This window comes from Diplotaxodon limnothrissa, linkage group LG3 (genome assembly GCF_057381915.1).
Source record: "Diplotaxodon limnothrissa isolate DT_005_m linkage group LG3, D_limnothrissa_male_GT1.1, whole genome shotgun sequence".
NCBI classification, from domain to species: Eukaryota; Metazoa; Chordata; class Actinopteri; order Cichliformes; family Cichlidae; genus Diplotaxodon; species Diplotaxodon limnothrissa.
Window position 1 is genome coordinate 45,837,051 of NC_140598.1, and position 10,836 is coordinate 45,847,886.

Consider the following 10,836-nt stretch of genomic DNA (forward strand, 5'->3'; position numbering starts at 1 on the left):
AATATGTATATTCTAATTGCTGAAACATTGCTGTTCAAGTTATTCTAAAATAAAACAAAGAAAGAAAAAAAAAAACACACAATGAACGTTGACTGATATAAAATTACCTGGGATTACTGTTTCCATTGTTGTCCAGTGAGTTTCCTATTCTGATCTCAGCTCCATCCAGTCTTTCAGCACAGCAGTCTCCTCTGTTGGTGACTTTTACAGCAGTGATTGTAAAGCTTCGCTGCAGGTCCACCCTCCACCAGGGGTTGGTCTCGTCTTCAGCCGTGTGGCTACAGAACCCATTGCTATAGAACGAGTTCCGTCTGCCATCGATGGCTTTGGACGCAGTGGCAAAGGAGAGTGTAGATGACTGGGTAGCTTCTCCTTTGAGTGCCACATTGGGTAATGGGTATCCTTGAAGGAAAACCAAGAGGACAATAATTTCTTTTGGTTGGGCTCTGACAACCCTTACTGGTAAAAAAAATAAAAAACCCCAAAACAAATAAGGATTAAAGCATCATTATATTTTTTCAGTAATCAAAAACACCCTGACACGAATGCCTTCATTTGTACTTTTACTCAGTCACTTAGTCTTCCTTATCAGCATCAGAATTAGTGGTGCAACGGATCAAAAATCTCACGGTTCGGATCGGATCACGGTTTTAAGTCACGGATAGGATAAATTTTCGGATCAGCAAAAATAGAAAAAAAAGACAAAAATTCGACTCACCATTTATTTATTTAAGTATTTTTTGCCTATTAAAAAACATTCAATTGAAGACTCATTTCACTCACTTATACAAAAACAAATTAAGGTGCATATGGACATTATGGACCATGCTGGGCAGCCTCTGCATCCTCTGCACACGGCCATAAACAACCAGAGGATTCTGTTCAGTGACAGGTTGCTTCTCCCAAAGTCAAGGAGCAGCAGACTTAAAGTCCTTTGTCCCACATGCCATTAAACTGTTTAACTCCTCGCTGGAGGGGAGAGGGAGGGGAGACGGGGACAAAGGATGGGGGAACAAGTAAGCTGTAGTGCCTTTTCACTGTGCAATAGTTTTTGTTAATAACCAACGGTGTAATAAATCAAATCACTTTTATTGTCACTTCACATGTGCAGGTACACTGGTACAGTACATGTGAGTGAAATTCTTGTGTGCAAGCTTCACAAGCAACAGAGTTGTGCAAAAAATACAATAACATAAAACAAGAAAAATATAAGAATGGCTAAATCTGAGAGTAATAAATATATGTTCAATAGACTCACTTGAAATGTGCCGTTCCCTTGTATTCTTATTCCTATTTATTCTATTTATCCCTTTTGTATTCTCTGTATTTATATATGTGTATATATGGTATTGTAGCGGGTCAGGGCTGTTCGGGGTTCTGTTTTTACAGTTATGTTTTGTTTATGTTACCATAGTGACGGGTGACGCCCTCTTGCTGCGACGGTGTGTCCTTCCAGGGTCAGAGGGCGCCCTGTGTGTTGTTGTTGTTGCTGTGCTGTTTCCGCGCTGAGCAGTGAGCTAGCGGCAGTGTTCTTCTGGCAGATGTAAATAAATGGCGGTGCTCCCTGGCTAAGAGGGCGGGGGAGCAAGACCGAATGGAATTCTGTCTCCTCCTTGTCTGAGCTTGCCACATTGGTGTCAGAAGTGGGATAGCTCACCCTCGCCGTAATGGAGAGAGACATTCAGAGGCTGGAGCAAGCTGTCGAGGAGAACATTCCCCACGTGGGAAGCTGGCGATTGAAGAGAGAGGATGTGAGTGGCCATGTAAGTCCCCCGACGGGTCCCGATGGCGCGAGCGCACCACGGCGATGGCCCGTCACGACAGACGCTAGGGCAATGCTTCATGGGCTACATCTGTCGACCCACACGCCGAGCCCCCAACCGCGAGCAGTTATGCCTACCACGCCAGTTAAGGTACCGAAATACAATGGGCTAACCCCGCTAGAGCCCTACCTCTCACAAGTGCGGCTGGCCGCCAGACATAGTGGCTGGAGCGAAGAGGAGACTGCTACACACCTAGTGCTAGCATTAGAGGGAGATGCACTGCAGATACTCCTTGACCTAGCCCCGGCAGAGCAGCATGAGCTCCAGGCCCTCACCGCGGCACTCGAGAGGCGATTCGGGCAGCGGCACTCCACTGATCAGAGCAGAGAGCGGCTGACCAACCGGAGCCGTTGGCCGGAGGAGAGCCTGGGCACCTTTGCAGCAGACGTGTTGCTGTATGCTCGTTGTGGCTATCCGGAGTTTCCAGCAGCAGCCTGTGAGGAGCTTAGCCTGCATGCTTTTCTGCAAGGACTTTTCCCAGAGCGACAACGCCAACACGTCCGCCTGGCCATGCCTCAGGGCTGGTGCTCACCTCGCGACCTAACCAGCAGGTGCCCCCCCCCCCCCAAACTACCCCCAAATCAGAGCCGCAGACTGCGACGGGGAGGGGAAGGTTGCCGAGATATCCCAGCTGCAACCCTCGGTGCCCCGGAGGCATCCTCGTCGACCGGTGCGATGAGCCTGGCCACGTGGCGCACGACTGCCCAGCACCAGCCCCGAAGACCAGAATTACACAGCCTCAGGGAAACGAGGAGGGAGCGGTGTAGCGAGGGGACCACCGCTCCAGCTTCCTGCCCCCCTCCAAGGACGATGCATGGTGGTGGGCCGAGTTGGGCACCTCAAGGGACTCTACCTGAGCTGCTGTGTTAAGGACCAGCCATGCTAGGCCCTGGTGGACACGGGGTCTACCATTTCCCTGATACGACCTGGCGTGCCCCTGGAACATCCGGGCCACTGGTGAAGGGTTGGTTGCCCACAGACACCCAGCTGATGACAGTGACGGGGGAGAAAACTGTTATGCGGGGGAAGAAACTGTTGCGGATCTGAGTGAAGGATCTGGAGCTGGTGCACGACTTCTGGCTCGCCGACATTCAAGACCGGTGCATCATTGGCCTGGATCTGCTGAGCCGCTGGGGGGGCCTGCGTCGACACCGTGAAGCTGGCTATCACTCTTGGCGCAGAGACTTTTGCCCTCCAGCGTGGCCAAAAGCAGGGAGCGAAGGGGACCAGACGAGACAGGCGTCGGGCACCTGCCGCTCAGCAGATTTCGGATGCCGGTGGCTCTGGGTCATCTCCACTCGCCTCAGCCTCAGCCTCTCAGCCCGACAAACCTCCCTCGACCAAGACCATCGAGGCTGTTGATGACCTTTGGCAGCGCAGCAGCGTAGGCCTCAACGTCGACCAGCGCCAGCGGTTGAGGTGCCTTCTGGATGAGAATGTGGACATCTTTGCTGCCAGTGACAAAGACTGTAGGCAGACGAGTCTGGTCCAGCACACCATCGACACCGGCTCTGCTAAGCCCATCCGTCTGCGCCCACACCGGCTGCCCCTCTCAAAACGGCAGGTAGCAGAAGAGAAGATCCGTGAGATGGCTGCGGCTGGGGTGATCGAGTCATCCAATAGCCCATGGGCGGCACCCTGGTTCTGGTGGGGAAGAAGGATGGCAGCCCGAGGTTCTGCGTGGACTTTTGCCGTCTCAATGCAGTCAACAAGAAGGACTCGTACACACTTCTGCGGATCGTCGAGGCCCTAGATTACGTTACCGGCTCCAGCTGGTTCAGCTCCCTCGACCTACGCAGCGGTTACTGGCAGGTGGAGCTAGCCCCCAAAGCAAGGCCTAAGACTGCATTCACCATTGGACAGGGGCTGTGGCAGTTCAGGGTCATGCCATTTGGGCTCTGCAATGCGCCAGCGACGTTTGAGAGGCTGATGGAGAGGGTGCTAGTGGATATCCCTGGTAGCCGCTGCGTTGTGTACCTGGATGACCTGTTGGTGCACGGTGGCGACTTCGACAGTGCACTGTCTCACCTGAGTGAGGTCCATCCGACGAGCTGGGCTGCAGCTCAACCCCGTGAAATGCCGGCTGTTGGCGAGAGAGACCACGTTCTTGGGCCATGTGATCAGCGCTCGAGGTGTCACTACTGACCCCGCAAAAGTGGCTGCGGTCCGGGACTGGCCGACTCCCTCGAACGTCCAAGAACTATGGAGCTTCCTGGGCCTAGCCTCCTACTACCGTCAGTTCATCAAGGGGTTCGTGATGATGGCCAGCCCCCTCCACCGCCTGACTGACAAGGGAGTGCTGTTTGGCTGGGGGGGATGCCTGTGCTGCGGCTTTTGCACAGCTGAAGGAGGCCCTCACCAGAGCCCCAGTCCTGGCCTACCCCGACGCCCAGCAACCTTTCATTGTGGACACTGATGCTAGCAATGTAGGAGTCGGGGCGGTCCTTTCCCAGCAGGACGAGGCTGGAGAACAGGTGGTGGCGTACTTCAGTCGTGCCTTGGGGCGAGCCGAGAGGAACTACTGCATGACCCGGTGGGAGCTGCTGGCCGTAGTGCTAGCGGTGCGGCACTTCCAGCCATATCTGCACGGCTGCTGGTTCCTCCTGTGCACTGACCATGCGTCTCTGACTTGGCTCCTGAACTTCAAACACCCAGAAGGGCAGGTGGCCCGCTGGCTGGAGGTCCTTCAGGGCTACGACTTCGAGATCCAGCATTGGGCAGGTCGACAGCATGGCAACGCTGATGCCCTCTCCAGATGGCCCTGTGTAGCCGTCGAGAGTGCCGCTACTGCCTGCGACAGGAGGAGCGGGCCCAGGAGGTGCTGGGGGTGGCTACTGCTCAGGCCACAGCCGGCGGAGGGGGGTGGCTCCCATTTACAACGCAGCAGCTGAAGCTGGAGCAGGAGGCCGACGCGACGCCCCGCCTGGACGGGGGGTGTCGGGACAGGAGCCCGAGGTGAAGGCCTACTACTCCCAGCACAACAATCTGGAGACCCACGACGGCCTCCTGTACCGGAGATGGTGGGCCCCCGGTCAGGGCAGAGATCTCCTGCAGCTGTTGGTGCCTCAGTCGCATGTGGTCACAGGTGCTTGAGCTGGTCCACAGCTCGGTGGGGGCAGGACACTATGGGAACGCCAAAACTCTCCGCCGCCTCAGGGGACAGTTCTACTGGCCTGGCTGTCGACGGGATGTGGAACTTCATGTGCACTGCTGTGACACCTGCATGGCACAGAAGGGCCCAACTCAACGCTCCACTGCCCCCCTTCAGCAGTACCTGGTGGGGGCCCCAATGGAAAGAGTGGTAGTGGACGTCCTGGGGCCTTTCCCCATCACAGAGTCAGGGAACCGGTATGTGTTGGTGGCTATGGACTATTTCACGAAGTGGCCAGAGGCCCACGGGGTGCCGGACCAGAGCGCAACGACGACGGCCGAGAAGCTGGTGGAGGAGATGTTCACCCATTTTGGGGTCCCGGCTTAGCTCCACAGTGACCAGGGGCGTAACTTCGAATCGAAGGTCTTTGGGGAGATCTGCCGGCGGCTGGGGGTGGAGAAGACGAGAACCACACTGCTCCACCTGCAAAGCGATGGCTTGGTTGAACACTTTAACCGCATGCTGGCCACCCAGCTCGCCATTCTCACCAATTCAATTCAATTCAATTCAATTTTATTTATATAGCGCCAAATCACAACAAAAGTTGTCTCAAGGCGCTTCATAGATACAGAGAAAAACCCAACAATCATATGACCCCTTTTGAGCAAGCACTTTGGTGACAGTGGGAAGGAAAAACTCCCTTTTAACAGGAAGAAACCTCCGGCAGAACCAGGCTCAGGGAGGGGCGGGGCCATCTGCTGCGACCGGTTGGGGTGAGAGAAGGAAGACAGGATAAAGACATGCTGTGGAAGAGAGACAGAGGTTAATAACAGATATGATTCAATGCAGAGAGGTCTATTAATACATAGTGAGTGAGAAAGGTGACTGGAAAGGAAAAACTCAATGCATCATGGGAATCCCCCGGCAGCCTACATCTATTGCAGCATAACTAAGGGAGGATTCAGGGTCACCTGGTCCAGCCCTAACTATATGCTTTAGCAAAAAGGAAAGTTTTAAGCCTAATCTTAAAAGTAGAGATAGTGTCTGTCTCCCGAATCCAAACTGGAAGCTGGTTCCACAGAAGAGGGGCCTGAAAACTGAAGGCTCTCCCTCCCATTCTACTTTTAAATACTCTAGGAACAACAAGTAGGCCTGCAGAGCGAGAGCGAAGCGCTCTAATAGGGTGATATGGTACTACAAGGTCATTAAGATAAGATGGGGCCTGATTATTTAAGACCTTATATGTGAGGAGCAGGATTTTGAATTCAATTCTGGATTTAACAGGAAGCCAATGAAGGGAAGCCAAAACAGGAGAAATATGATCTCTCTTTCTAGTCCCTGTCAGGACTCTTGCTGCAGCATTTTGGATTAGTTGAAGGCTTTTCAGCGAGTTTTTTGGACATCCTGGTAATAATGAATTACAGTAGTCCAGCCTGGAAGTAATAAATGCATGAACTAGTTTTTCAGCGTCACTCTGAGACAGGATATTTCTAATCTGCCAGCCGTCACCAGTGGGATTGGGACCGACATCTGCCTCTGGTCCTTTGGTCGTATCGGACTGCAGTTCAGGAGTTCAGCCAGTGCACACCTGCCGCTCTGATGTTTGGACGGGAGTTCCGGATGCCTGTGGATCTGGTGTTCGGGTCCCCCCCTGAGCCGGAGATTGATGGTGGGCCAGAGATGGACTACTACAGGAGGCTGAGGGAGCGGCTGCAGGTGGTTCATGACTACACCCACCAGGCTCAGGCCAGCGCCAGAGTACGACAGAAAAGAGTCTATGACACCAAGTGCCGAGGGGGGGTTTTCATGCCAGGCGACAAGGTCTGGGTGTACTGCCCGGTCCGCAAGAGAGGAGTGTCCCCCAAACTGTGCAGTCACTGGCAAGGGCCGGCGGAGGTCATGGAGCGGCTAACAGAAGTGGTCTACCGCATCCGCATGCCGGGGGCCTGGAGTGCATGGTGGTGTTGCACCGGGACAGGCTCTCACCGTACCGACCGCTCGCTCCGGCAGACGCTGGGGCAGGGGATGCTGGTGGCACCCCATTTTCTGACCCGAGTGACTTTTCCCCCGCCGGTCGAGACCGGCCGGTGCGCCAAAAGAAGGCACCTGGACATTTGCAGGACTTTGTGTGGGGTAATGGGGTCGTCGGGGACGACTGACCCCTTAGGTGGGGGCTATGTAGCGGGTCAGGGCTGTTCGGGGTTCTGTTTTTACAGTTCTGTTTTGTTTATTTTACCATAGTGACGGGTGACGCCCTCTCGCTGCGACGGTGTGTCCTTCCGGGGTCAGAGGGCGCCCTGTGTGTTGTTGTTGTTGCTGTGCTGTTGCCGCGCTGAGCAGTGAGCTAGCGGCAGTGTTCTTCTGGCAGATGTAAATAAATGGCGGTGCTCCCTGGCTAAGAGTTCGGGGGAGCAAGACCGAACGGAATTCTGTCTCCTCCTTGTCTGAGCTCGCCACAGTATATTACTGCTCACATTCTGCAACTTCTGTCGGTGCTGTGCAACTGGAAACTGAATTTCCCAGAGGAACCCACCCGAGGGATAAATAAAGTTTCATCTAATCTAATGTAATCTATAGGGCAGTACAGGGCTTTGTATCTACCACTCCACTGTGATATAACGAGCGGTCACGGTCACGTGGCTTTCCGTTGCCCTGGAGGTCCACCCATTTGTAGTTAGAGCAACAGAAGATGCCTGGGACAGTTCAGCCATAACTTTAAACTTCTCCTGCTCATTCATGCTTGGAATGATCTTGTCACACTGAAGTGGACGATATATAGCGTGGCTCAAGCACGTTCATCACAGTTTAAACCCCTTGTTTTGCACAACAAAATACGGCCTCCCATCTGCAGCTAAACACCCCATTAGCTTTTGTAATAGCTTTAGCGCGGTCGGATTGGGCAGCAAAAGGCTGCTTAAATACCGCAAACTCCTCTACTCCGCTACTTGGACCGCTAGCACTGACCATAACTACCGCTTGACAGACCCACCACGTGCACCATACACATATTTTTTTTTTCTTTTTCCAATCTTCGGATCACGTGCATACCAAACCGTGGAGTGGGATCAGTTCGGATTTCGGATCAACCGTGATCCGTTGCACCACTAATCAGAATTAAAGGTGTTTACCGTAGTACACTTCAACCTCACAGAGACTCAGGACCTTTGCACTTCCTGGTAGGAACACAGTGACGTAGCGTCCCTTCACAGAGTTACATGGAAAGTAAAACGCTTGTCCCTTGGGAATGTGAGAGATGACAGCACACCTGTGTACGAAAAAGTCAAATAGAAAAAGTATAAGAATGAATTAAAAAAAGCCCTACTGATATGATGATTACTGACTTATGGTTATAGCTCTTTCACCTGATGCTTTCAGGGCCACTGATTGATGTTGAATTTCCAATCCAGATTTCAGCACCATCCAGCCTGTTTTCCAATTCATCTCTATTGATTATCATTACAGCTCCAATTGTATACACATTTACCAGGTCTACTCTCCACCAGGGATTAGATTGTCCACTGGTAAGGCTGCAAGACCCTCTTTGATAGCTTGCATCTCTGTTTCCATCAACTGCTCTACCAGCAGTACCCAAGGGGCCACTGGTTGAAGATTGGACAGCTGTTTTTTTCAGTGCCAGGTTGTAAAGAAGTTGACCTAAGTGAAAAAAATAACTATTAATCAAAACAGAGGGGATTATTGTTATTTTCTTCTGGAATTGAGCATAAAATAAAATATATATCCATGTCGAGTGTCATATTAGGAGTTCTTCTATTTGTATTTGTGCTGGTTTGTAATAGGCAATTTACTGCATATTGCACTGAATGTACAGTCATAGCTCGTAGTTTGACCTGATGTGTTTGCAGAGGTGGGACCAAGTCATTGTTTTGCAAGTCTCAAGTAAGTCTCAAGTCTTTGTCCTCAAGTCACAAATCAAGTCTCAAGTAATGTCAGGCAAGTCAGAGTCGAGTCTCAAGTCACTGGTGTAGAAGTTCAAGTAAAGTCACAAGTCTGAAACTTTGAATTTCAAGTCCTTTCGAGTCTTTAAAAACAAAAACACGAAAAAAGAATGTTGCAGTTATATGCTAAATGTAAATATTAGACCATGTAATTTTAAAGTCTGTGTTTTTCTCAACACATGACGAAATAGTGAACTTAGAAAATATACACAAATTGTGAAATTGCACCTCTATAAAATGCAGCTCAATTAAACTTAGCTCCAAGAATAATTTTCACCGACAGTTCTGAGATAAGCTGCATGTTATTCTTGGATGCGCTTGTAGGGCCGGCTTTAAAATCGCATGACAAAAATATCATACACATTAAAAAAAACTGCATCACCAATGTAGCCTGGACAAGATTTGCTAGTTAGATGAAGTCAGCTATCTCATCGTAGCAAAAGAGAAGCACCACCTACTGTTCTTTATGTAACTTCAACTGTCGGAGAAAGTTGGAAGTTGCTCCATCTCTGTCTGTGATTCTCTTCTTGCATGTTTTGTATATTGCATTTCGGTTTTTTGTTGACTACTTCATAGTTTATGTACCTGAAAAAAATAACTCCTTGCAGCATTTTTGAGCGTTTTTTTTTTTTTTTAAATCTGCTTAATTTGATTGGCTGTGCTACAGCTCACGCACACATAGTATGGAGTGTGGTTTGAATAAACGAATCAATGAATTGAATTAATGGTGCACACTTTCTATATAATATGTATGTTAAATTTTATATTTGGGGTGAAATATCAATTCTTTTCAAGTAAACCGGTTCAAGTCCAATTCAAGTCCCAGGTCATTGGTGTAAAAGTCCAAGTCAAGTCACAAGTCTTAAAACATTTTTTCAAGTCAAGTCTAAAGTCATAAAATTAATGACTCGAGTCTGACTCGAGTCCAAGTCATGTGACTCGAGTCCACACCTCTGTGTGTTTGTGATCATTTCTTCTAGGAGCGTTAATTACGGTGTGTTCACACCGAACGCAATAGATGAGACCAGAGCATTAGGTTTACATGGAAAGTCAATGTAGAAGCGCGATGATGTGCGACTGCAGATCCCGCGAAAATTCAGAAGCAGATTTGCGTCGCGAAAATGCATCAAACGCGCATCAAAGCAGCGCGTCTGGCGCGTTTGACTCGCGAAAATACGTGCGTCAGTTTTTGTGTTGCATTTTGTGCATTCACGCGTATCGCGTCTACTGCTCGAGTTGGAAAAATCTGAACTTCAGCGTCAATCTGCGCCGCGACAACCAATCAGGAGCCTGGTGACGTGGCCCTGACCTAGGTCAAAGGGGCAGGTCCAGCCAAAGGCCTTCATTCTTCATTCAGTATGGAGGAATGGTTAATCAACGCCGTAGCAAACCACCCGGAGCTGTACGACACCAGCTGCTTTCTGTACCGAGACAGGAATAAAAAGGACCGAGCTTGGAGAAAGATATGTGAAGAGATCGGGCAACCTGGTAAGTTCATTCATTTCTCTTTTTAAATTTTTGACTGACCCGGGGAAGCCGCACAAAAGCTAGCAAGCCCGCCTACTGTCCCGCTATTTTCCCACTGATGTACAAATACCTTTCTGCTTTTATGTTGTCATATAGGAATATATGTTATTGTTTATTAATAAACAGCACACAGTGGTCCCGCTGTTCACTGCCTCGCGTCACTGCCTCGCTTTTTCGCTGATTTTTTATTGCACAGTACAGCATTGCATTCTGCAGCCTGATTGTCAAATCTCCTCCATGTCGTGGCTCCTGTGCTTGCCAAATTTATCATGTTTGGTTTTGATAACCATCACGTCCAATAGAAAAAACAGCACAAAAACACTCATAACTATGACCCTCATTCGGAAATACACACCTGCACCGGGATGGAAAAAGGCGCATGAAAGTGGCAGGCAGACGAAGACAAAACGCGGCATAATAATACTTTTACGTTTTAAAA

At 50.2% G+C, this 10,836-nt stretch overlaps 1 protein-coding gene across 1 annotated transcript in view; it reads right to left on the reverse strand.

Annotated features, from left to right (window-relative positions):
* LOC146636106 (uncharacterized) overlaps positions 1 to 10,216 on the reverse strand; it is a 34,841-nt gene extending 24,625 nt beyond the window's left edge. Inside the window, exons 1-4 of the mRNA XM_085350268.1 lie at positions 10,180 to 10,216; positions 8,277 to 8,568; positions 8,043 to 8,179; positions 108 to 402 (exon numbers count right to left, since the gene is read on the reverse strand). Of these exons, the coding sequence (XP_085206394.1) occupies positions 108 to 402; positions 8,043 to 8,179; positions 8,277 to 8,568; positions 10,180 to 10,216 (761 nt within the window). The remainder of the gene's footprint in view (positions 1 to 107; positions 403 to 8,042; positions 8,180 to 8,276; positions 8,569 to 10,179) is intronic.
* Between the last annotated feature and the right edge of the window lie 620 nt (positions 10,217 to 10,836).